At 52.6% G+C, this 26,682-nt stretch overlaps 2 protein-coding genes and 1 non-coding gene across 12 annotated transcripts in view; all 3 read right to left on the bottom strand.

The window, feature by feature from the left end:
- Positions 1-298: 298 nt before the first annotated feature.
- Positions 299-6,549, bottom strand: A3GALT2 (alpha 1,3-galactosyltransferase 2). The gene is given in 6 exon segments (XM_063709450.1): positions 299-604; positions 607-1,094; positions 5,557-5,694; positions 6,006-6,095; positions 6,314-6,407; positions 6,486-6,549. Coding segments are annotated over 6 exon segments (1,179 nt in total). The 3' UTR covers position 299.
- Positions 6,550-17,103: 10,554 nt separating this feature from the next.
- Positions 17,104-26,682, bottom strand: part of PHC2 (polyhomeotic homolog 2) — a 107,836-nt gene continuing 98,257 nt past the window's right edge. For all 10 annotated transcript variants that reach the window (XM_055391190.2, XM_055391199.2, XM_063700549.1 and 7 more), the window contains 5 exons: positions 25,780-25,909; positions 24,854-24,968; positions 23,581-23,722; positions 22,383-22,659; positions 17,104-18,498 (listed from right to left, as the gene is read on the bottom strand). In XM_055391190.2, the coding sequence (XP_055247165.2) occupies positions 18,344-18,498; positions 22,383-22,659; positions 23,581-23,722; positions 24,854-24,968; positions 25,780-25,909 (819 nt within the window). In that variant the 3' untranslated portion in view covers positions 17,104-18,343. The remainder of the gene's footprint in view (positions 18,499-22,382; positions 22,660-23,580; positions 23,723-24,853; positions 24,969-25,779; positions 25,910-26,682) is intronic.
- Positions 25,936-26,046, bottom strand: MIR3605 (microRNA mir-3605). Its single transcript, NR_106449.1, has one exon. It is a non-coding gene; the product is annotated as a microRNA mir-3605 (primary transcript).

Genomic DNA, 26,682 nt, shown 5'->3' with positions numbered 1-26,682 from the left:
AAAAGGGGTTGCAGGTGGGACTAAAACATCTCCAGAGACACCAGCTGCATTCTGCAGGCTCAGGGGTGAAAGGTCTACAGGCTGATAGCTCGGGGCTCTACTGCAGTTGAGCCTCGCTCACTGCTAAGCTAAGGGAAGGGGATTTTTCGCTTGAAGTGAGGAGCTCCCCAAAGGCGAGGAGCTCTCCCTCCTACTCCCACTCCCACGGACTGGCGCACACGAAGCGGGTAGGGCTTTTGTATCCAGTATCTCTCTGCTCTCCAGAGCGCCATCAGCGTCCAGAAGGGCCCTGCCCGGTTTCAGGATCTCTTCCTCTCGTGACTCCCAGTCCACACCTTCCCGGGGCCAAAGACGCCCGGAGGGGGAGCGAGGCCGGGCCGGTTGGGCCGGCGGAGAAGCCGGAGGACCGGGAGCCGGCGGCGGCGCTCGTTCCGCAGCAGCCGGTACCCCTTGGGCGCCCGCAGCAGTCGCGGGCGGCGGATCTCGGCCCGCGGGCCGATGTCCGGGCTCCAGCAGAACTCGGGCGACAGCACCTTGGCGGGCTTGTGCAGCCCGAAGAACTTGTTGAGGTGGCTCTCGTCGTGCCAGCGCGCCTCCAGGCCAGGCTCCCAGCACAGTGCGCCGTCAGCCCGCGCAGCGCCGCCACGCTGCCCCCGAACACCGCCGCGTGGTAATAGAAGTCGCCCTGGCCCCACGCCATCGCGGCGGCCGAATGCGCGTCGCGTTCGAAGGGCAGCAGCCACGACGGCCAGTGGTAGTGCCAGGAGTGCAGCTGCACCACCGACTCGGCCAGCGCCTCGGGCCCAAAGGTGCCGCTGAAGTGCTGGTCCACGTCCATGCAGAACACGAAGTGCGCCTCGCGGCCCAGCAGCCCGCCCAACGCCGCGTGCAACGTGCGCATGCGCGCCATCGACACGTCTTGGCAGCGCCGCTCGCGCGCGACGCGCTCCACGGGCAGCCGGCGTCCCGGGCCCAGCGCCACGCGGGGCACCGCTCCCGGCGGCTCGGTGAACACGTAGTACATCACGCTCTGGCCCGCCATGAAGTGCTGCTCCGCCGTCTCCAGGAAGCGCTCCAGGTACTTCTCCAGGTATCTAAGGGCGCGGCGCCACCGTCAGCCTGAGAGTGAAGCGAGGCGGGGCCGGCCTCCCCACCTCACCTCACCTCTACTCCCACCCCACCCTCACCCCCACTCCCACCCCACCCTCACCCCCACTCCCACCCCACCCTCACCCCCACCTCATCCCACCCGTCCCAACCCTCACCCCCACCTCACACCACCCAACCCTCAACCCCACCCCACACCACCCAACCGTCATCCCCATCTCACCCTACCCCAACCTCAATCCATCCCCACCTCACCCCACTCCCACCTCCCCCCCACCCCCACCCCACCCAACCTTCACCCCCACCTCAACCCACCCAACCCTCACCCCCACCCCAACCTCACCCCACCCCAACCTTATCCCTACCCCCACCTCAGCGCGCCTAACCCAAGCTCACCCCCACCTCACCCCCACTGCTGCCCCACCCAGCCTTCACCCCCTTCTCACCCCACCCAACCCTCACCCGCACCCCAACCTCACCCCACCCCAACCTCACTTCACCCCACCTCACCCCTACCCCACCCCAACCTCACCCACCTCACCCCCACCCCAACATTACCCCCACCCCACCAGTGCTGCCTGGTCCTCCCTACACCCGGCCTTGGCACTCCGGACCCTCTAGCCCTAGCATCTTTCAACTTAGATGGGGCAGGGCAGGTTGGACTGAAGATGCTTGCAAATTGCCTGCCACTCCTGCCTCATACTGGCCCTTTGGACGACTGGCAGCCTTTCTCTCTTTAGAGCTCTAAGCCTCCATTTAAGAAGTCCCAGAACTTGGGTGCTGCCATGAGTGAGGAAGTCTAAGCTGGCCCCCACCAGTCTTCAGCAGTTGGTCTCCCAGCTGAGACGCAGACATTTGAGAGCATGAGAAGAGGAGCCCTTCCTGCTGAGCCCTGTCTGAATTACTGACACACAGAATTATTATTTTTGAGACAGCGTTTCGCTCCTGTGGCCCAGGCTGGAGTACAGTGGCGCTATCTCAGCTCACTACAACCTCTGCCTCCCGGCTTCAAGCGATTCTCCTGCCTCAGGCTCCAAGTAGCTGGGATTACAAGTGGCCACCAACACGCCCGGCCAATTTTTTTGTATTTTTAGTAGAGATGGGGTTTCACCGTGTTGGCCAGGCTGGTCTCGAACTCTGACCTCAGGTGATCCTCCCGTCTCGGGCCTCCCAAAGTGCTGGGATTACAGGTGTGAGCTACTGCGCCGGGCCCTCCACAGAATTATTATTATTATTATTTTGTCATGTCAAAGTTTCTTTTTTTTTTTTTTTAGTATTTATTGATCATTCTTGGGTGTTTCTCAGAGAGGGGGATTTGGCAGGGTCATAGGACAATAGTGGAGGGAAGGTCAGCAGATAAACATGTGAACAGGGGTCTCTGGTTTTCCTAGACAGAGGACCCTGCGGCCTTCCGCAGTGTTTGTGTCCCTGGGTACTTGAGATTAGGGAGTGGTGATGACTCTTAACGAGCATGCTGCCTTCAAGCATCTGTTTAACAAAGCACATCTTGCACCGCCCTTAATCCATTTAACCCTGAGTGGACACAGCACATGTTTCAGAGAGCACGGGGTTGGGGGTAAGGTGATAGATTAACAGCATCCCAAGGCAGAAGAATTTTTCTTAGTACAGAACAAAATGGAGTATCCTATGTCTACTTCTTTCTACACAGACACAGTAACGATCTGATTTCTCTTTCTTTTCCCCACATTTCCCCCTTTTCTATTCGACAAAACCACCATCATCATCATGGCCCGTTCTCAATGAGCTGTTGGGTACACCTCCCAGATGGGGTGGCGGCCGGGCAGAGGGGCTCCTCACTTCCCAGACGGGGCGGCTGGGCAGAGGCGCCCCCCACCTTCCAGACGGGGGGCTGGCCGGGCGGGGGCTGCCCCCCCACCTCCTGGATGGGGCGGCTGCCGGGCGGAGACGCTCCTCGCTTCCCAGATGGGGTGGCTGCTGGGCGGAGGGGCTCCTCACTTCTCAGACGGGGCGGCCAGGCAGAGACGCTCCTCACCTCCCAGACGGGGTGGCGGTCGGGCAGAGACACTCCTCAGTTCCCAGATGGGGGTAGCGGCCGGGCAGAGGCGCTCCTCACATCCCAGAAAGGGCGGCGGGGCAGAGGCGCTCCCCACATCTCAGACGATGGGCGGCCGGGCAGAGACACTCCTCACTTCCTAGACGGGATGGCGGCCGGGAAGAGGCACTCCTCACTTCCCAGACTGGGCGGCCGGGCAGAGGGGCTCCTCACATCCCAGACGATGGGCGGCCAGGCAGAGACGCTCCTCACTTCCCAGACGGGGTGGCGGCCGGGCAGAGGCTGCAATCTCGGCACTTTGGTAGGCCAAGGCAGGCGGCTGGGAGGTGGAGGTTGTAGCGAACCGAGATCACGCCACTGCACTCCAGCCTGGGCAACATTGAGCACTGAGTGAGCGAGACTCCGTCTGCAATCCCGGCACCTCGGGAGGCCGAGTTGGGCAGATCACTCGCAGTCAGGAGCTGGAGACCAGCCCGGCCAACACGGCGAAACTCCGTCTCCACCAAAAAATACAAAAACCAGTCAGGCGTGGCGGCGTGCGCCTGCAATCCCAGGCACTCGGCAGGCTGAGGCAGGAGAATCAGTCAGGGAGGTTGCAGTGAGCCGAGATGGCGGCAGTACAGTCCAGCCTTGGCTCGGCATCAGAGGGAGACCGTGGAGAGAGAGAGAGGGAGAGGGAGACCGTGGAGAGGGAGTCCGGGGAGAGGGAGACCGGGGAGAGGGAGACCGGGGAGAGGGAGAGGGAAATTATTTTATGAGCTATAATAATAAGTTGTTTTAAGTCACTGTCTTTCACTATATAGATAACGAGGCTGCCTGGAATACTGTATGAACAGACCTTGGGATCCTAGGACTTTAAAATAGTAGTAACAGTGCCTAATAATACTTTGAACTTTTATCATGTGGCAGCCACTGCTTTCTATGTCAATGTGCATTGTCTCATCTAAAGAGCGTTAGAAACTTGTATGTACCATTGGTAAGTGGTTGAGCCAGGATTTGAACCCAGCTTGGCCTTAGAGCCTGTACCTTTACTTGCACTTGCTCTATTCCTGGTGACTGTGGGAAATGGGAATCAGAGACCTAGGAAATCTCAGCATTTTGTGGTGTTGGACTCAGAATCTTGGAACTCAGGACCTCAGTATCCCAGAATTTTCTGTACATTGAGTGTCTGACCCTAGGGCTGGGGCAGGAACGCCCTACTCAGCATGTGTGATGGAAGTGGGAGCACAGAGGCCCTGGGAGAGGTGAAGGTCCAAGTAGCCCAGCAGTTCTGCCCACCTGGTCCACGGGGCAGCCCTTGGTCGTTTTCATCCCCTTGCCTGTCAGTGGCACTCCTGGCTTTCCCTCCCTTGTAGGGTGTGGGGGACAGAGTTCGAGGAGCCTTGAACAGTTGTCTGGGGTATCTGGTAACAAAATTCCTTTCCCATCCTTGCTGAATGGGAGGTTCTCACCACCTTCCCAAAGCAACTAGTTCCACTTTTAGAAATGCTTCTTTTAGTTGCCCGAAACTAGGTTATAGGATCTGACTGCCACTGTCAGCCAAGAGTCCCCTTCGTGTCACTTCAGGAAGGTTGACACCCGGTTTAGACACTCCCTGTCATCCATAGTGGGGAGGTCCGCGCCCCGCTGCCATTTCTTCTCTTGACCTCCTTTCCTGTAGTGATTTTCCCGTGCCCTCCACAGTCACCTGTTCCCTTCACAGTTACCTGTTCCCATGGCTACTCCCTCAACTTGATCTTCATCAGTGTCTGTCCCACTCTGTAAGGACCTCGTTCTTCTAGCTCACTTACTGTGATTACCACCCCCAACCCAAAACAGTCCTACCTCACTGAATCCTCTAATCTGGTGACCTTGCCACTTCAGTATTTGTCACCCCCTTCCTCTCTTCACTTCCCTCTGCCCAGTTCAGATTCACTCCCTTGCAATCCTTCAGCTCCCCAGCCCCTCTCCCTTCATCAGACTTGCTTGGCACCTGCCCCCACAATCCTGTGTACCTGCACCTGAGCTGCTGACCTCCAATGGGCACCTAATGCAGTGAATCATCCCTCTACTTACCCAGTCACACTCCCCTCCTCTCACCACTCTCACCTGAAAGACTCCATCATTTTCTCACTACAAAACCAGTGCCTCCAGATGGATGAGCCCCAGCCCCTAGGCAGGTCCCTTCCAGATGTGGTTCTAGAACAGCCCTGGCTGCCTGTGTTGGGTGGGCTCTATGGTGTTGGTGTCCAGGGAGGAGGAGAAGGATGGTCCTGTGCTCATCTGGGGGTGTGGGGCAAGAAGTGCTGTCTTTGCTTCTCGCTTCACTTTGGGATCCCATGGCACAGGGGAGCAGGGTGCCCCGCCTCCTTCATCACATGCACACCCCTCCCACTCACAGCTTTGACAGCACTGCTCCCCTTCCCAGGCCTTACCTGCCTACAGCAAAGATAGTCAGCCCAATGGTGAGGTTCTGCTGTCTAGCCTCTTGCTTGGCCACATCTGGGTCGAAAGAGCCATCCCAAATAATGGGAGCCCCCCAGGGGGTACAGGTCAGAACTTCAGGCCGGGCCCTGGCCAGGGCAGGGATGGGAAATGGAAATAGCTCCATTCATCCACCCACTTGGTGCATGTTCACTGCCACCTCCCCAGTGCTGAGCCCTAGGGACCCATAGACGGATGAGACCTAGTTGCTGCCCCTGGAAGCCTCCAGCTCAGAGCAACACAGAGGACTGGGAGATGTGTGGCCCGATGGGGCTGCTGGACTTGGTGGCAGAGTGCCTGGCTCTGCTGGGGTGGGAGATGTGTGGAGGGCAGGGACATGGGGCAGAACTGTGTAGGGTTTTGGGGTGCCCTTGGAGTAGAAGGGATGGGAGCTTCTTACCAGGGACGCAGGGCACCTGTGAAGTTGTCTCTCAGCTGGGACATTGTGGCCGAAGGGCAGACGCCCATGGGGATGAGGGCTTCCAGATGCCTGTGGTGGGTTGAGGGGCGGGGGGCAGGCAGCCGTAAGAAGCATGTCAGCCTGGCCAGGAGCCCTCTGGCTTTGCTTCTTACAAGGAGAGAGAGCTCACAAGGACACTTGAGCTGAGTTAGCCACCACCCTCCATCCCTCAAGGAGGCACTTAGACAGATCCCCTTTAAACCTGACTCTGTGGTCCCACCTCAAGTGCTGGGGAAAGGGGCTTTTACCTGAATTTAGGGAGGCCATACAGAAACAGGCCTAAGAGGCCAAGTGCAAGTAGGATCTGCCGCCAGAAGATTCTCTTCCAGGCCCTGGGGGCGGGAGGGGGGCATCAGTAACTCATTTATATGTATAGACACAAATATTTATATGCACACATACATGAAAAGTCTTTCTTACTTCCAGCCAGCTGGTTCTTCTGCATGAAGGTAGCCAGTGTTACCAGTTTCTTGTGCAGGGGCATGACCTTGGGCAGGTTGCGGGGATGATAACGTTAGGGGTTGAGGTACTTACTTATCCTGGGTGGAAGGTGGGACTGACCTTGGACAGGAGAGGCCGGGAGAGGATGCACAAGTGTTTGTGGCTCGGTGACTGGGAGTTTTTTTTTTTTTTTTTTGGGACAGCCTCACTCTGTCACCCAGGCTGGAGTGTTGTGGTGTGATCACAGCTCACTGCAGCCTTGAACTCCTGGGCTCAAGCTATCCTCCCACCTCAGCCTCCTGTGTAGCTGGGACTATAGACGCCTAATTTTGTTTTTTTTTTTTTTTTTTAGAGATGGGGTCTTGCTATGTTGCCCACGCTTGTCTCCAACTCAGCTCAAGCAATCCTCCCGCCTCAGTCACTGGGAGTTAAAAGCTGTCTGGGACTTAGAGAAGAGTTACTGGGCTGGCTGTGGTCAGAGACCAGGTGTCTGTGGTGGCTCCAGTCACCAGGCCAGGTGAACTCCTCCAAGCAGAACTCAGCAGCCCAATTCTTGGCTCAGAAGAGGTGGGCTTTGGGATTTGTCCACACTTCGTTTTCCAGGAAGGGCTCCAAATGCTGAGAATCTTAATAAGCTCCTTCTGGGGAGCTTGTTCCACTGTCACCCCACCTTCCTGAGTACTCACGTATCTAGAGCAACTGGAGCCACATGGTAAGGAGCACAGACACGGGGGCCAGAGCCCTGGGTTCGAATCCCAGCTCCACCACTCATTAGCTCTCTGACCCTGGGGCAAGGTCTGGTCCTCTGCACATCAGTCTCATCTATAGGATGGGGTAATAAGAACTCCTGCCTTAGGGCTGTCATTGCCTTCACACAAGCTAAGCGTTGAGAACAAGGCCTCTCATGTTGCAATAGTTCACTCAGCTTTATCTAGTGATGACCATTCTTCCTGAACACACCCTAATCGTCACCTTGGCAGCCTCCTCACTCCACTCCCTGCCCCTACAAATCCATCCATCCATCCATCCTTCTTTCCTTCCTTCCTTCCTCTTTTTTTTTTTTTTTTTTTGAGACGGAGTCTCGCTCTGTAGCCCAGGATTGCGTGCAATGGCACAGTCTCAGCTCACTGCAACCTCTGCCTCCTGGGTTCAAGTGATTCTCGTGACTCAGCCTCCCGAATAGCTGGGATTACGAGTGCCCACCACCTTGCCCAGCTAATTTTTGTATTTTTAGTAGAGACGGGGTTTCGCCATGTTGGCCAGGCTGGTCTCAAACTCCTGACCTCTGGTGATCCCCCCACCTCGGCCTCCCAAAGTGCTAGGATTACAGGAGTGAGCCACCGTGTCCGGCCTACAAATCCTTTCAAAACCTGGCTCCCCTGGTCTCTTTCAAGAAGGCCGCCAGCTTCAGACCCTCCTGCCCCTGCCTCTCCTGCTTTCCCACGTAGCTGTTCCTCAGCAGGTGTGTCTAGTAAAGAGTGCTGCGAACTGCCTTGCAGGTGTGTGGATCCACCTGGGCACTGTCTCTGAGCACAGCCCCTCCTCCAGTTCACTGCGCCAAGCCAGAAACCTGGGTGCACCCTGACCCCTCCTGCTCTGCACCTGCTGTCTGCTTTCAGTCCCGGGTTGACCTGGTCTCCTTGATCTCTGCTCCCCCTGCTCTTCCCCGTGCCCCACAGTGACCCTGGCCTGCTCCTCCGTCACGGGATCATTGCAGCAGCACTCTTCATGCTCCTGGTCACTTCCTCCACAGCCCCAGAGTCATCTCATAACAAGTCAGCCTGCCTTAACAGTTTCCATGTCACACAAACAGGTAAATCCTCAAAGAAGAAGTGCATTTAGTAGGCAAATATATGGAAAAATGTTCACCCTCACTGGCAATCAAAGATATACAAATTAGAACAAGGTGGTATGTTTTGCCTATAAAATGAGCACTTTTTAAAAAAAACATAATAGGGCTGGGAGGGGCTCGTGCATGTAATCCCAGTGTTTTGGGAGGTCAAGGCAGGAGAATTGCTTGAGGCCAGGAGTTCGAGATCAGCCCGGGCAACGGAGCAAGACCCTGCCTCTGCAAAAAATTAAATTAGCCGGGGCTGGGCGTGGTGGCTCATGCCTGTAATCCCAGCACTTTGGGAGGCCGAGCGGGTGGATCACGAGGTCAAGAGATCGAGCCCATCCTGGCCAACACGGTGAAACCCCATCTCTACTAAAAATACAAAAATTAGCTGGCCGTGGTGGCACGCGTCGGTAGTCCCAGCTACTTGGGTGGCTGAGGCAGGAGAATCACTTGAACTTGGGAGGCGGAGGTTGCAGTGAGCTGAGATCACACCACTGTACTCCAGCCTGGTGACAGAGCAAGACTCTGTCTCAAAAAAAAAAAAATTAGCCAGATGGTATGCACCTGTAGTTCCAGCTATTCAGGAGGCTGAGGCAGGAGGATGGCTTGAGCCCAGGAGTTAAGGTTACAGTAAGCTATGATCATGCCACTGGACTCCAGCCTGGGTGGCAGAGGTAGACCCTGTCTTGATTTTAAAAATAAAAGGCATAATGAGAATAGCCAAGCTGCAAAAATGCAGTGAGATTGGTGCTCTTACACTTTCTGGTTGGAGTGTAAATTGCTACAGCCATTTGGAAAGCTACTTAGCTATGGGAATTGAAAGTGTTCAATATTCATCCACTTTGATTCAATAATTCCAAGCTTCTGGGAATCTGTTCAAAGGAGATAATCTTCAGAATGAGAAAAGTTTATGCATCAAGATGTTCATCAGTTTCTGTTAAGTCGTGCATTCAACATATATTTATTGGACACAAGCTCAGCGTCAAGCACTGTGCTAAGTCAGGGATTCAGAGGTGAATGAGACACAGACCCTGTCTTCAGGGTGCGGAGTCAGGAAGATGTGGGTGTAGTTGGGCGGGGGAGGGGGGGGCGGTGGTGAGGGGATGGGTCACATGACAGACTGAAAACAGATGCGTGGAACACAGCACAATGAATGCTGTGATTGGGAACAGTATCAGATGCTATGAGGCAAATTGGAGGGTAGCACCTGAGCCTTCGTAGATGAGGAGGTAGTTGGGGCCTCCTGGAGGAGGAGTTGACTTCTAAGGTAGGACATAAAAAATTATTAATAGAAGTTCTTCAGGTGAAGAAGGCATGGAGGGGGAAGAGAGGTCCATGGAAAAGAAACAACAGTATGCAAAAGTGAGGAAGCCTCACTCCTGGAATGTCTGTGGAACTGCAGGGTGGAGTGTAGTAGCAGATGAGGAGGGAGGGATGAGGCTGCAGAGGTGAGCCGGGGCCAGGTCACCCAGGGCCCGCATGTCAGGCTCGGGGAATTGGACTTCATCTTGAGGGTCATGGGGAGCCCTGAAAGGTATTTCCTCCAGGGAGTGACTCAGATTTTTATTTGAAAAAACAAAACAAAAAACCCCCAAAAACCAACAAACAAAAAAACCCTCCACAAACCTTAAAGTACTCCAGCTGAAATCTGGAGCCTGGCCTTGGTGGGGTGGCAGGGAGGGCACTGCTGGAGGCAGGAAGATGAGTTAGGTGCCAGCCCCTGGGAGGTATCAGGGGCAACACCAGGGAGTTGGCGGCTGGATGGGGAGGAATAGGTGGTGAGGGGCTGTCAGGGAGGGCACATGGGCAAGACTTGGCCATGGATTTGAGGGACGGGGCTGAGGTACCAGAAAGGAGAAGATGCCTGGTTGTCTGGTTGGAGGAAGGGGGCTGGAGCCCAGAAGGCAGGCAGGCTCAGGAGAAAGTTCTGGGATTTGCCAGGAGGGCAGGGATGTTATGGGAGAGAGGGAGAGAGTACAGAGGGAGAGGAGGCCAGGGCCCAGGCCTAGACCAGGTGGGAATGGGAGGGAGACTGAGCAGGTAGAGGACTTAAGGAGAGGCACATGGGTTGGGTGGGAGTGGGGCTGTCTTTCCAGAAGTCGGGCTGTAAGGAGGACAGAGATGGGGTGGCAACTGGAGGGGACAGGGTGGTTGTATTGATGGGTGTGTGCTTGTTTCCCTTACACAAGCGAGACTTGAGCTTGGTTGAATGCTGCCTGGAAAGCACCCACAGAGAAGGCGTTTTGGGTCACAAGGAGAGGCATTATCTCAGCTGCTCAAATATAACTGAAGAAGGCTTTAGTGTCCAGCTGAAGGGACTGGCAAATAAACGTGTTAGGAAGACTGCAGTCACGTAGAAAAATGCTCATACAGGAACATGAAAAAAGCAGGATCTAAAATTGAGGTGCACTCTGATTACAATTTAAGCAAGAATAAAAACGTGCATCAGAAAATAAGATTAAAAGGAAGAATGTGTTTGTGCAATAAAATTAGTTTCTTATTTTCTCCTCAATTTTCTGTAATGTATTTACAGTATGTTGCTTTTTTAATGAAGGAAAAATTCAAAGTTAGCAATTTACACACAAAAAAATTGAAGTTATTTTGTGGTTTCCTGCTGAGTGCAGGACACTGTCCACATCTCTTAACCATGCCTGAGAAGCCTTCCAAGTCCAGCTCCTCCACTGTAACACTGTCAGTGCTCACAGCCCCTGGCCAGCTTGCCTGCAGCTAGGAATGGAGACTCTGCAGTGACTAGTCCCAGGATGTTCCTGTAGCCTTCTCTGAAAAAGCAAACTAATGCAACAACCCCAGGGTTCATCAGTAGGGAACTGGATCAGTGAATTAGGCATCTCTATACAGGTTGGGTATCCTTTATCCAAAAGTTTGGACCAAAAGTGTTTTGGATTTTGGACTTTTTTGGAGTTTTGAATATTTGCATTGTATTTACTGGCTAAGTATCCCTAATCTGGAAATCTGAAATTCAAAATGCTCCAGTGGGAGCATTTCCTTTGAATGTCCTGTCAGTGCTCAAAAAATTTCGGATTCTAGAGCGTTTTGGATTTCAGATTTTTGGATGAGGGGTGCTCAACTTGTATAATGGAGATCAACATGGCTATTGAAAAGGGCGAGGTAGATTTATATGTACTCTCTGGAAAACAGACCCTAATGTGTTAAGGTGAAAAGGAAGGAATAACTAATATGGAGAGGCAGACCTTGCTTCTGGCAGGGGGAAGCATCTGTGCCTGTGCACTCGAGCCTTTGCAGTCACGTATAGCCGCATTCTTTCATGAGTGTAGGAAGAGATCTAGAATAGCATCATCCAGTGGAAGTATAGTGTGAGTCACATATGTAATTTAAACATGTCTAGTAGCCACATTAAAACAGTGAAACAGGTATAAATTCGGATGTGCTGGTTTCAATAAAAATATTGTTACAAATAATTTAATGCCCCACATGCAGCCCATCAGCAAACCCTGGGGGTTCTCCCACTCACTCTCCTCCGTCCCCCCACTCACTCCTCCCCCACCCTGCCATTCACTCTCCCCTTCCTGTGTTCTCAGCGATTGATCCCAGTGACCCAAGTGGGACCCCTGCTTTCTCTCCTGACAGCCAAGTTGTTGCTTTTGCCTCCTTCCTAGTGCCCAAAACTCCTCTCCTGGCCTCCCTCACTGTCCTATCCGTGCCTCCTTGTTTCTCACTTGGATTCCTATAACAGCCTCCTGACCCTGCCTCCGAGTCTCCATCTTTTACCCTTCACTATGAAGTCTCCTAGGCTTCCCCACCTCTGTATTCCATTCCGATTGCACTCTTCCTTCCATCAGCCAACAAGCTCCTCATCATTCCTCAGCACCCAGCTTCCTCCTGTCTGAAGCTGGCCTTGACATCTCCTCCTGTTAGGTCCCTCCCCCAGGATGTGCCTCTGTCCCTTTCCCAGACCTCTCCTCCAGTACCTGCCAAGCGATGCTAGGGACTGTCTGCCTCACTCATTATGCCTCTGCCTCATAATTCATGCTATTGATAATTATTTGTTCAGCAAATGAATGAAACAACGAATGAGTTATTTGTGTTCATTCTGTCTTCCAAGTTGACTGGTACTCCTTTGCTTAAAACTCCATTTTCTTCAGGATTAAGTCTGCACTCCTTATGCATAATCCCAGACACTGAGACGGATACCTGGCCAAGTGTATTATGTGCCTGTCCTGTTAAAGGCACACCACAGCCCCTTGAAGGAGATGCTATGCTTATGTCTACTTTATAAATGAGGAAACTGAGGCTTAGAAAGGTTAAATCACTTGCTTAGGGTTGCAGTTGCTTAGGGGAGAAAGCAGGGGTCCATTTGGGTCACTGGGATCAATCGCTGAGAACATAGAAGGAAAGATCAAGGAAATGCAAACTGCAGCTTGAGAAGCACTGAGTTGGGACACTCAGGTGAATACTGCTGTCCAGGGGACACACAATACCTGAGGGCAGCGCTCAGCAAGGGGGCTGGGCCAGGGTCACTGTGTGAGAGAGGACGCACAGAGGCTTGGAGCAGATCTCAGTGACAGCTCACCTCTGCAAGGCTGGGCGGCCTCATTGGTGTGAATCAGATGCACCACATCTTTTAGGAGTAGGTTTTGTTCCCTCCCTCTTTGCTACACATGTAACAAACTCAGGTGGGGCCTGGTTTTCATTTTCTTCCATAAAGGGAAAATTAAGGTCCAGAAAGTGAAAAGAACTGCCCAGAGTCCTATAGGCCAGTGGTGCACCTGCGCACGTGGCCTGCACTCCAGAAGCAGGAGAGGAGGCAGCATATGGGGCGTTCGTTCTTGCCTGGGGGCTCCCCAGGGCTCACTCCCCAATCTCAGCATCCTCTCCTCCCCTGTCAGCTCAGGGTCCTGCCAGCCATTCCCTGCCTCCTGGGGCACCAGGCTTTCCAGTCCCTAGTTCTACCGTCTGGGGATCAACTAATCAGCTTGTTTCTCCTCCAATAAGTATCTGTGTTCTTTAGGTGAAAAGCCCCAACCTACTGCAAGTTTTCAGGGTGCACCTTCAGTAGGCATTTGCCATTCCTGTTTACACTTTACACCAAGGCATTTGCACGGCGGGTAATGGGTGGGGTTGGGCTTTGAGTAGGACTGTCCGATCCCCCAGCCAGAGCTTTCAGCTTGGCATTTGGGCTCCATTTGACCTGGGCCTAGCTCAGCCCTGAGGCTCATCTCACAAGGTTCTCGGCCCTGTTATTTCTCCCCGTGGGCTTGGCTTCTTCCCTTCCCACTCTATTCAGCTCCTGTCTGAGCTCCTGGAGGGCTGGCTGCAGCTGGGCTTCTCTGGTTCCTAGAAGCCTGGTCAAACCCCGTACTGGGAGCTGGCAAGGCTGCCTCGGGAGGTGCACTGTGGGAGGTGTGCGAGGTACTGCGTAAGGTACTACAGGAGCAGGAAAAGGCTGGAGGGGCTTTCTCCCCCTCTGTGGCTGTCCCACCCTCTTCACCAGCCTCCTCCCAACCAGGGTAGGGCAAACCGATGCTTATTCTGGGCTCTGGGCCTCAGCCAGGGCACACAGGCAGAGTTGGTCTTGTGAACTCCTGTGGTCAGGCCTGGGAGGGTGCTGAGACCCAGGACTGGGTGGGACCCACCAGCTCCTCCTGCCCCTCCTATGCCCCAGCGTGGGAGCCCGTGGTCTGTGGAGGCCCCTGATCAGTCAACTCCTCCATATTTCTTGTTCAGGTTCTACCTGCAGAAGGTGGTCCCTCAAGCTCCACCCTGTGCCCTGCTCCCCACTCTCCTTGGCTTCAAGAAAGGGTTAAAGATCAGCCATTAGGTCTTAAGGGGGCACAGGTTCCTAGTCCTGGACCATCAGTCCCAGTGGGGATAGAGGGAGCTCTCAGTTACAGTCGGGGAGGGAATGTACCCCCAGGTCTCTGCTTTCCGGCTTGCCAAGGGGGTTTAGAGTTAAGGGAAGCAAGGGGAGTCCAGCTTTTCATTGGCTACAAAATCTTGTGGAATACAACCTCCCCCACCCCGGTGTCCATGCACATGGATTGTCTTTCTTCTCCTGGGGCAACGTCCCCTCTTGGAGCCACCTTTCCCCAGGACCGGAGGCTCAGCTGGTACTCCTGGGCTCACTCTGGTGCCTCCCCTTGGTACTGTTTTAGCCATCAGACTGGATCCCTCTTAGCTCAGCTGTCCCCAAGCTTTCTTCCTCTCCATACCATTGTCCCCCCTCACCTGAGTCCCTCCTTGAGAGCCATATGGGGAAGCAGGTAGGATGGCCTGGAGCAAACTTTCCCAGCTTAGAGCTGGGGAAGAAATGGCCTGCTCCTGGAGATCTGGAACAAGCAGCTCCTCCCCCTTTACCTGAGGAGCTGTACCCACAGGAGCAGTCAGGATGGACTGCCTGCGAGGGACCTGCCGGGGATGCGACCTTTTGGGGGAAGCTGGCCCCAAGGTGGAGTGGGGCTGGCAACCCTTTTGGGGCCAATCACCTGGAAGAGGGTGGGTCTGAGTAGGCCAGTTCTGGTTGGCTGGAGGCTCTGTCATTTTGTACAGACTCCTCTTCCCTCCCCAGGGGAAGTGTCTTTGGTTCTTGGGAACAGCTGGCAATCAAGGTATGGTGTTTGCCACCCAGGAAAAGCCATTCTGCACAGAGCCTCAGCCAGATCTGAAGGGCACTCGGCACCTGTGACCTTGGACAGTTCACCTAGTGAGCCCTTTACCTTCTCAGTAGAATGTACACCAGTACATACACCAGTCACCCAGGAGAGAGAACCATGTAAGTTCGTGGATGTTGAACCGTTGTGGTTTACTCTGGGCAGTGCTTTTTAAAGTTCCAGTTGTGACCTATCTGAAGGCCGTGTAATGAGTTTAGTGGGTCGTGACCAAGATTTTTAAAATACGAACAGGAATGGAAAATATTCTATATTGTACGTAAGGGTAGGTTTTGTTTCATGAAATGTTTGTTTCCGTTGATAGATATTGAAGTGTGTATACAAGGTTGGGAAATATTTCTTTAAATTGTGGATCATGATGGAAATAGGTCTGTGAAATTCAGTGTAAAGTGAAAACAACAGGAATAGCAAATGCCTATTGCAGGTGCACCCTGCAAACTTGCAGCAGGTTGGAGCTTTTCATCTAAAGAAGATGGATACTTATTGGTGTGAATCAAATTCACCACATCTTCTTTTAGGAGTAGGTTTGGTTCCCTCCCTCTTTGCTACACACAACAAACTCAGGTGGGGCCTGGTTTTCATTTTCTTCCATAAAGGGAAAATTAAGGTCCAGAAAGTGAAAAGAACTGCCCAGAGTCCTATAGGCCAGTGGTGCACCTGCGCACGTGGCCTGCACTCCAGCAGCAGGAGAGGAGGCAGCACATGGGGCGTTCGTTCTTGCCTGGGGGCTCCCCAGGGCTCACTCCCCAGTCTCAGCATCCTCCTCCTCCCCTGTCAGCTCAGGGTCCTGCCAGCCATTCCCTGCCTCCTGGGACAGGCTTTCCAGTCCCTAGTTCTACCCCCTGGGGATCAACTAATCAGTGTGTTTCTCCTCCAAGACAGTTCCATTTTAATAGGCTTTCCAAAGAGGAGTTATTAAGATGTGAGTGTTGGTTCTTGAAAGTGACTTTCAAGTAAGTAATTGTCCTTTAGAGACTGTGATTCAGTAGGTTGTGGCCTGACCCTCAAACCACCCCCACCCCTGCTTTTTTTTTAAAAAAAATAGGGTTTTTGTCTGTCACCTGGGTTGGGGGTGCAGTGGTGCAATCATAGCTCACTGCAGCCTTGAACTCTTGTGCTCAAGTGATCGACCTCAGCCTCCAGAATAGCTGGGATTACAGGTATGCACCACCTTGCCATTTTTTGATATTTTTTTGTAGATATGGGGTCTCTCTATGTTGCCCAGGTTGGTCTCAAACTCCTGGCCTCAAGCAATCCTCCCACATCGGCCTCCCCAAAGTGCTGGGTTTACAGATGTGGGCAGCCATAACCTAAATTTTTAACAGGTGGAAATGGTCCCTTAGGGAAAAACCTGATGAAGGGGGAGGAGCAGTAAGGCCAAGCTGCCCCTTTTTCCCCTCCCCCCATAGATGTGGGGTAGATTTCACTCCACGCAAGAGGGCACATGGTTATTCTGTGCTTCACCCCAGTCTCATTTCTAGCACAGTGCCTGGTTCAGAGGCATGTGGTCAACACAGGTCACGGTTAGCAGCACACAGGTCTAATCCAGCCAGCTCACCTGCCTCTCATTTGCACTTCCACGTTCATGCTTGTGCCTTTGCACTTACTGCCTTGGTCTGGAATGCCCTTTCTCCTTCTTTATTCAAGGCTTAGATGCCTCATCTCTGCCCTAATCATTTTCTATTTGAGCATGCAAAAGTGCTCAGTGAACCAAAGCCATCCCAAGGCTATTCTGGATGCTGTGCAGCTCTATCGAGAGGTGTGTGCTGGAAGATGGGAGAGTCTGGGTTCTGCCCCAGGTGTCCAGAGGCTGCTAGCCCAACAAACAGTCATCATCTCCCAAGTGGGAATGGCGGGTAGGGGGGCGCAGAGTAGAAAGGGCTTCTGGACCCTCTCACTCCAAGGGACACCATGTGAAGAAAGCTGGTATCTACCCGTGTGAACTGCAGCTGAGGGCACCCTCAAATGACCCAGCTCCAGAAAAGTGTGGAGGATATGCCGTCCACTTAAGGTCCCTTCCCCAGCCCAGGGACCCACCTGTCTCTGTATGGGTGAAAAGTAGCCATTTGGGCCCAGAGACAGGCATTCCTAGGGGAGAAAGGCACCAAAGAGACAGATTTTACAGATTTATTTTTAAAAAACAAAAACAAAGGTTAAAAAAGTCCTTCATTTCCAACCCTGCCTGGGGGTGTGGGTGGGGAATAGAATAAGCTCAGAAAGGTGCCTACCTCCTTCCTGCAAAGGACACGGCAGGTCAGAGGCAGGCCCTCGCCCTTTCTGCCCTGTCTCCTCCTCAGGTAGCTCAAATTGCTGCTAGGAAGATTTATAGGCAAAGAAGTGTGGGAGTGGGAGGCCAAGAGCTGCCTTCTTCACATCAACAGAAACTCCAGCTGTTCTCTCCCCTTAGAAGTTCTCTGAGCCTCACCACTGGGACTCCCAGGGTGGGCGGGCAGGCAGGCCAGGAGGCTCAGCCCTCTGGGCTATGTTGCTCAGACCACCGCAGCTTTCTTAATGCTCTTTGTGAACCAGGAGGGCAGTCAGGGGAACTTCACAGTGCGGGGAGGGGTGTCTGGAAAGGAAACTCTGAAGCGCCGTCTCTTTCTGACCTTGCCTCTGCGCTGAGGCTGCCATTCTTGGCTATTCCCCATCCTGAGGCTGAGTGGAGTCCAGGACAAAGCACTAAGTGGCTGTTTGCTACAAAACACCTGGAGATGCCAGAGAGTAGCCCTTGGCCTATCTGTCAGTCCAGGCTCCCACACAGTCACACAGTCATACACACAGCGTTAAGGCGTCTGTGCCAGCAGGCACGGCCCGGCTGGGCCCAGCTTCTCTCTCTCCACCTGCAGAGGGTGTAGGGGGGAGAACCCTGGCTGCTGCAGAAACAGGCTGAAGGGGGAGAAGCTGACAACGGAAGAGTTAACCAGGCCTGGAGAAAGAAGTGGGAGGAAGGAAGGCAAGGGCTTTCTAGGCCTCCATCCAGGCCTGCTGGCTGCCCTTGAAGTAACCCAACTCAGGTTGGGGAGCCCTGACCATATACCCCCTGGAAAATGGGGGACAGAAAGAGGGGAAGAGAGCGGGGCTAGAGTATTGGGACTTTGGAGGAAGCCAGTGCTATCAATATTTACAAGCATAAAGCCCCATCTTCTGTGCCACCTACCTCTCTGCCCCTCCCACAGAAATGAAAGGCCCCTGAGAGCCATGGAGGAGGTGCCCAGACCTCCTCACCAGCTACGCCCCTAGGGAGAGCCCCTGCCCTCCAACTGGCCCCATTTCTGGGCCCCTCAGGAATGTCTGTCTGGCTCTGCTCAGTCGGGAGGAGGCGCCCTGGGCCAGAATCCTGGCTTCCGCCAGCCCTAGGAGTCCTTGAGCATGCTGATGCGGGCGTAGATCTTCAGGGCGGGCCCCAGCTTGATGTTCATGGCGCTCATCAGGTGGTCCTCCTTGAGCAGCAGCAGGGCTTGCCCGTCGATTTCCTGGGCACGGAATTCCTCAGCTATCTCCTGGCAGCCTGAGGGGGTACCACCAAAGACAGTGTCAATCCAAGCCGCCAGTGTTCACCTCTGGCAGCCACTGCATCTAGTTATCTAGATCTAGTTATCTGCATCCATTATTTCCTTTAGTCCTCATAACCACGCCTTGAGGAAGGTGCTGCTGTTCTTATTTTGCAGCTTGAGAGAGGCTGTGCAACTCACCCACAGCAGCCACGATCTGGGCCTCCTCCTATGTGCCCCTGTTCAGACCCCTGCTCCATGAACTGGGCGGACCCATGTCCACTAAAGTGCTGAGGAAGTGACAGCGTGTGATTTCTGAGGCTAGATCATAAAGGGCACAGCAGTTCTCACCTCACTCTTCTGCCTGGGTTACTGCAGAGTAAGCCAGCTACCAGTAAGCCACCCCAGCAACCCTTTGGAGAGGCATGCGTAGAGAGCAGCCAAGGCCCTGGTGGTCCCCGGCCTCCTTGCCGTGTGAGTGAACCGTGCTGGAAGTGGGTTTTCTGGCTCCAGACCTCAGACACTGCAGCCTGTATGGCGTCTTCCCTGAGACCTCATATGACCTCAAACTCATACACTGGGTTTGTAGAAGGTAGCACATAACCTCTCTGTTTCCAGTTCTTCAGACTAAGAGGAACTGGACACCAGGAGCCTCATACCAGGACTGCCCAGCTGAGCCACTCGATTCCTGACCCACATGGCCCTTGAGATGACAAGTGATTGCTGCTTAAAGTCACTGAGTTCTGGAATAATTTACATCATGGCAACAGGTAACTAATGCAGATTCTGGTACCTAGAAAAGGAGTGCTGACATCAAACAGCTCTATACAAACAGCTCTATAGATGTGGGCGTGGCCTCAGAACTGGCCACAGGCAGGAGCCAGAAGGACTCTGTGGAAAGCGTGAGTGTCTAAGGTGCTTTGAGAGACTATATATAGAAGTCTCATGGCCTTTAGGGAAGTTGCTGGGGAGGCCTAAAGGAAAGTGAGGAAACTCTTAGTGGAGATTGGAAGAAACAGGGTCTCTGTTATGAAATAAAAGAACATTCTGTAAAAATGTGGTTGGTAGCAGAAATGTAAGTTGAATGTACCTCATGAAGTGGGTGGTCTAGCTAAGGAGATTTTCAGGCAGAATGTGGAAGGTGTTGCTTGGCTTCTTACTGCTGCTCACAGTAAAATAGGAGAGAGAGAAGGTAAAAACAAACAAACAAAACTGTTCAACATAAAGGAACCGGGATCTGCCGGTTTTAAAAATGCCCAGCCTCTCCAGATGGCACATGATGCTAACATTAAGAAATGGTTTCTAGGCAAAGATCAAATTCAGGGCACAGTCAAGAAAACATGATCTACAGATTAAATCTTAGGATGTGACTTAAATCTTTTTGTGAAGACTTCAGAAAGATCTAAAGTGATGCCTCAAAGAGCTATTCAATCCAAACGCTCTCGATGGATTTTCTATGCATGCCTCGCAGATCCTCTTTTCAACAGCAGGGTTTCTAAGAATGTGAAGGGCACTGTCCATGCTGCCCCTCAGCTTCAGAAGAATACCAATGCAGACAACAGCTTACCCTTGAAGATAATTCTGGGTGTGGTTTTTGTCTAATGGAATGGACCCCAACAAGATTCCCAGAAAACCCACAATTATTTTAAGAAATACTCAATTACTGATTTTAAGAGTCAAAGGTAGGCCGGGCGCAGTGGCTCACGCCTATAATCCCAGCACTTTAGGAGGCTGAGGTGGGTGGATCGCCTGAGGTAAGGAGTTTGAGACCAGCCTGCCAACATGGTGAAACCCCATCTCTACTAAAATACAAAAATTAGCTGTGTGTGGTGGCAAATGTCTGTAATCCCAGCTACTCAAGAGGCTGAGGCAGAATTGCTTGAACCCAGGAGGCGGAGGTTGCAGTGAGCCGAGATCACGCCATTGCACAATAGCCTGGGTGACAGAGCAAGCCTCTATCTCAAAAAAACAAAACAAAACAAAAAAAAAAAAACCAAAAAAGTCAAAGGTAATATAAAATAAAAAGGAGGAAGTAGGCTGAGAAAACGACTACACTGAAAATACAGGCTACTTTTCACAGAAAAGGAAGGAGAACTCAGAGGGCAGAGCCAAGACAGAAATCACTCCCAGGCTTTGAGTCCCAATTGAGGAAATGCCACCATAAACCCTAGCGGATTTCGGAACTGGAATGGATCAGCGACTGTTGTACGCTCCCTGTTTCTCCCTTTTTGGATAGGCATGTCTGTAATGGTTATCCTATGGCTGTCCCACTGTGCATTGCGTTTGTGGAAGGGAGCAGATAGCCTCTCTCTCTAGTTCTCAGATCTTCAGACTGAGAGGAGCTATACTTGAAGAACTGGACCCCAGGAGCCTCATCTCACCTCAGTGATGACAGCCTGGACTTCAAACTGATGCTGTCATGGGACCAAACTGTCGGGGATTTGGTGGGGGTGAGGGTATTCTGCATGAGGAAGGAACACAAATTTCTGGGGGTCATGGTGAACTACATGGCTTGTCTCTGAATGGCTCCCAATAATCCTTGCTTCCCAGTTCATGCCTTCTCACAATGAGTAAGACTGACCTGTGTGACCAATAAGATGATATTGTGAAAAATTGTAATTAAAAAAATATATTGTGAAAATGCCAGTACGTGGCTTCAGAGGCTAGATCATAAAGGGCACAGTGGCTTCTACCTTGCGCTCCTGGATCCCTACCTGTGGGGGCATCCCACTGCCATGCATATCATCATGAGAACACTCGAGCAGCCCTCTGGAGAGGCCCATATAGACAGGAACCAAGGCCTCTTGCCAACAGCCAGCCCAGGGCAAATCACGTGAGTGAGGCACCTTGGAAGAGATCCCACAGCTTTTCAGTATTCACGTGACCTCAGCCTTGGCTGATATCTTAATTGCAACCTCATAAGACACCTGAGGCAGAACGGCCCAGGAAGCCACTCCTGAATTCCTTACCCACAGCAACTGTGTAATAAAAATTTTGGGGATGAAGAGATAACATACTAGGTTAAGTGACAGAGCCAGAATTTGAACCCAGTTCTGTGTGACTCAGAAGTCTGTGCTCTTAAACCACACTGCAGTCTCTGAGAAAGAGGCTTGTGGTTGCCATGAATACCTGACCTGGTCGGTGTATGAGACTGGCAGAAAAACAGTAATGCATCCAGGCCCCACTGAAGGCATCTGTGAATGATGTAAGGCTTGCCTCTTACAGCTGGCTCCTAGATCCTGGGCCTCACCACCACTTGTGCTCCACCACGCAGGGCTCTGTGCCATGTCTGGCCATACCACAGACTTCCCTATCTTCATGCCTCTGCATGTGCGCCCTCTTGCAGTCTCTCCATCCAGCAAAGGCATACTTGTCTGTCTACTGTCATTTAGTTTACATTTTCTTAATTAAATTTTTTTTTTTTTTTTGGTAGAGACAGGTCTCACCATGTTGCCCAGGCTGGTCTCAAACTCCTGACCTCAAGCAATCCTCCCACCTCAGCCTCCCAAAGTGCTGGGACTATAGGTGTGAGCCACCACACCTGGCTATTTTCTTAATTTTGATGTTCTTGACACATATCCTACACTCTACCTGACTCCCCTCCTAATCTCTCCCAGGAGAGAGACACAGTTAATTATATTATCATCTCTGTATTTCACACAGATCACTTCCCATGCCAGAAAATATACAGAATTACAGCTATGGAATATTTATAGTTTGCATTCTATGCTGAATATAAGCAAGCTCTTACAGGCAGGGAGCTCATCTCACTCATTTCTGCACCCCAGTTCCTGAACCTGAGTCATTAACTGAACTACCTAATCCTCCTGGTGGTGGGAGGGTCTCTCATTTTCTCTTTCCTTGCTATTCCGGGGAGACATGGAATTTCCAAGGGCCTTACCTGGCAGAGAGCGGATGAATTCGTAGACGTCTTCTACATTCCACTTGGTGGGCTCACTTGGCAGGAAGTGGTGTCCCATGCCCACCAGGTCCCGCATATGCATGTCGGGGAGCTCCAGGTCCCGCTGGCCTTGTCGCCGGCGGGAAGTAGATGAGCTGGCTGAGATGGGTGACAAGGGTTCCTCATAGCTTGAGTTATCTGAGCAACGGCTGGAGTCTTCCTGGCTGTGTGTTAGCTGCAAAGCAGCAGTAACCGAAAGGGGCACAGTGCCTGTTGGCTGGGAGCAGAGAGTTTTCTTCAGGATGGGGGAACAAACCATCTCTAGCAGCAGTGATGAACAAAGGAGGTATTTCTCCTTTTTCTACTTGGCCTACTACTACACATCTGAGTTCCCAGATCTAACAGCATCTTCCATGCTGTCCTGTCTCCTACCCTAGGCAGAGTTAGTCCCTCTTAGTATTGTAGTGTCTACCACACAATACTGCAATTATCTTTTTCTAAACATGAGTTTTAAAGCAGGGCTCTGAGTTCTAGGAGGTGATCACAGAGCCACTTGAAATAGCATGTAACATTTCTTCTGTATGTACACAGCTTTGGACCATTCTTAAGGAGGTTTAAGACAAAAACAACAGGCAAAATTATACATAAGGTTATAAAACATCACACCACGCTGTGGAGTTCCTTTAAGGCGAGACTGTGTCCTTAGAGCCTAGTGCCTAACAGAGTTTCTGGCATACAGCTGGTGCTAAAAAATATTTAATGACTGAATACCCATGTTCCTGGTAGAGACCTTCAAGAACTCTGTGCTCTCGTGTTCAGGGAGGCAAAAAGGTGGCAAAACAAAGGGTGGAGGCTGCCTTCTCACCCAGCCCTCCACGTAAGGCAGGAGGTTACCTGAGCAGCCCAGGGGAGACCCCATTTCCGTGGCCCCAGAAGCCAAGGATGGAGGCAAACTGGAAGGTGGGGTGATGTTGAGGCAAGGCCACGGAAGGGGGCAGGGAACCTTGTAAGCACCCATGGGTCTAAATGAAGGGACCTAGTGGGGTGCAGAAGGCTCGACTGGACAGGTCTACAAGGAATGAGAGCACAGCAGAGTGCGCTGAAGTCGGCAGCTGGAGGGGACCGTGGTGTCGAGGGCCATGGAAGGGAAGCTGTGGGGACTGTGGGGATGGAGCTTCAGGCTCTGCCCGTCTCTTACCTGCTTCTTGGTATCCTTGGTAAGTGGTGGCAGACTGGCTTTGCTGGCCCGACGGCGGTTGTGGGTGGCAGCTCCCGCCTTCTGCAGCTTGCTCCGGTCTGAGTGGAAAAGTCCCACCCGTTTGGTGCATCCCACGTTGTACCTTCAGGGACGGGAACGGGATGTCACAGTAGTCATTGTGCTTATGGGCCGTAGGCAGAATGAGCACAGCCAAGCTGTCTGACAAATTTTGAGTCCATCTATTGGTTCAGATCCTAACTCCATCACTAACTACCAGCTGTGTGACTTTGGGTTTAAGTCACTTAAGCCCTGATCTTCCGTTTCCTTATCTGGAGTTGGGGGTAATACCACTCACTTTCTAGGTCTGGTCTTACAACATGAGATAATGTCTGTAAAATGTTTGAGACACCTGGACTTGGACCAGGGCGAAAGCTCACACCTGACTTATTCCACTATAAATGTTACCCTGTGACGGGAAACTACTGTCCACTGTCCTGCTGGGGAGTGGCCTGGCTGCTCCAACAGCCTGAGGGGAATGAGGGCTGAAGATAGCTGAACTCTAGCTTGGCATGCAGAGCACCTCTGTCTGGGACCTAGAGATTTCTTCTCTTCTGAGATTTCAGGGCTTCAAGGTCAGCTGCTGCTTCCATTGTGGTACAAAGACCACACATGGCTTTAGAATTGGACAAGCTTAAATCCCCAGGCCCATGGCTTATTAGCTATGTCATCTGAGGCACTACTACTCCTTTGTACTTTGGCTTCCTAACCTGTATAAAGGGGACAGTAGTAATACCTGTCTTGGGAGTTATTTTGAAGATGAGATAATCGTATCAATTGACTGGCACAGTGACTAGCACACAGCAGGTTCTCAGGAAATGACAGTGGTTTTTATGATGACCATTAGTGATCTATGCTGGGCGAGAGCTCACCAAGGGAACACTATAGCTGTGGTTCTGGGCAAGGCTTACCCTAACAAGTCAGGGGCTGTCAAGGCTAGGAAAGGCGAATGGGTGCCAATGGAGCCCAGGAGGGCCGGCCGAGCCAAAGCACTGCGGCTTTTCCTTGGACTCCCGCTGCTCTCTCCCACCTGCTCTTAGGGGTTCTGGCTTCTCGTGCTTGTTGAATTAGGGATGCCATCCTGCTTCCAGGTGGGTCAAGGAACTAGGAAACTGGAGAAGCCACCCCTATGGACCTCCTGGGGTAGACTATTAATGGCAGGAGGTGGGACATAAAGTGCAGTCCTGGGGAAATGGAGGGGGCTGGGGCCACTCACCTCTTTGCACAAGCCATGGAACAGAAGCGCTTGGAACGCTTGAACTTATAGGCAAAGTCCACCCGGCCACAGAGCTCACACTTGAGTTTGAGGGGAGCACCCTCCTCTTTGGATTCTGAAAAGTATAGAAATGGGTAGGGTGGAGAATGAGAAATTCCTGCAGGACTGTGGCCAGCCCCACCGTGGGGCCTCCCTACTCCATCCTGCCTGGTCCTCCTGCTCCCACAGCTGTGACATACAGCAGCATTCTAGCGTGGAAAATGCCAGTGGTTCTCACCCCTGGAATGCACTCAAGGGTGTCTGGGGATGCCCCTTGTATACTTGACATTTTTTCTTCCACGTGGTCTGAGTCTGAGGCAAAACACAGGTGGGGAAGAATCAGCATCAAATGACTGTGGCAGAAAGCAGGAGCCCCCAGGAAATACTCTGGATGCTGTCACAGCTGCTCCGCTGGCATCATCACACCTTGATCTATGCAGCTGGCTGCTGACCCAGTAAAAGACCTCAGGAGCCCACGCTCCTGCAGCTGTGCAGCCCTGTCAGTGCTTCATGTGGAAAGAGCAGCCTTGCCTGGTCTCTGCTGTGACCCAGAGCTGGCCCCAGTCTCAAGGCAGGGACGAAGGGCAGGACTTGCCTGGGGCCACTCCTACAGTCATGCCTAAAACTTGCCAATGATTCCCACAGGAAAAGCCATTCTTGGGATCCTGTGGTTGGCTGGAGGGGGACTGGGGGAGCAGAGGACACATGGTTCCCCTGATTTCCCCTATCCCTCTTTTTGAGGGAAGGAGGCTGAGGAGGTGCTGGGGGAAATGTTTACAGACTCGCTGGCTCAGGGTTCCTCTGGGGAAACAGAGAGAGGAAGTGTGTGAGGCCTGCCTTTCCAGCCACGCTGGGAGGCCGAGAGATTCAGGGTCTGAGATGCCCACCTTGCAGATAGGGCTCCTCCATCTCCGAGTCAGTGGTGGTGGTGTGATCCTGCTGTGGAAGTTTCTCAGGCAGGAACCCCTGTGCATACTTCTTCTTGAGATTCCCCACCAGCAGGGACGAGCGTCCCACCTAGAGGACAGGTAACATGGAGGCCGTGAGGGTCAGGTGGGAGCGGCTTCCTTGCTATCCATCCTCATCACAATTACACGTATAAAGTATCCAGGCACAGAGGCCAGCCCTCCTCAAACCTTCCCCCATGTCATCATCCAAGTGTGCTGGGCTCAAGGCCCTATTTTGCTGGTTGGCTCACGAGGTAAGATGCTAATGGGCAAAGTACAGGGATGGCTTCTGTCCAGGACCAACGGATGGCTCAGGAGATTAGGAAAATGTCTATTCCAGTAAGAGTCTAAGGGCTGAGATCAGGTTTCCCACAGTGCCAGATCAAGCACCAAGACCCAGTACCCACGCATCTCCAGGCAAGGACAGAGCGGAGTCTGTGTGAGGCTGTACATACGAGAGAGAGACTCAGCACCCATTTTCTGATTTTTTACTGTTCTCCACCTTACCCCAATGCCTGACCCAAGCCAGAGGTACAGGCCGCCACAGAGGACAGCAGGAAAAAACAGACCCTGGGCCACAGAGCCAGTGACCTCTCTCAGTTGTCAGAACCCCAGAGCAGCTTATTTACGCGTTTGGATCTCCTTTTGCGGCCTGTGTTTAGGCAGCCTGGTAGCCAGTCACGTGGCACCGACTCTAGGGCAATGCTGGGGGTGCTATGCAATCTGCCTCCACTCCATGAGATCAGGTGGTTTCTAGTGTTACTCTAGGAGGCCCAGTCTAACAGGGAAGGGATGTAACAGAGCGAGAGCCACTTCTAGCTAAGGTGTTCTAGGCAGATTTCT

This window comes from Gorilla gorilla, chromosome 1 (assembly GCF_029281585.2).
Source record: "Gorilla gorilla gorilla isolate KB3781 chromosome 1, NHGRI_mGorGor1-v2.1_pri, whole genome shotgun sequence".
In the NCBI taxonomy this organism is placed as follows: Eukaryota; Metazoa; Chordata; class Mammalia; order Primates; family Hominidae; genus Gorilla; species Gorilla gorilla.
Note: the sequence above shows the minus strand (reverse complement) of the source record. Positions and strands in the feature narration are given on the sequence as shown.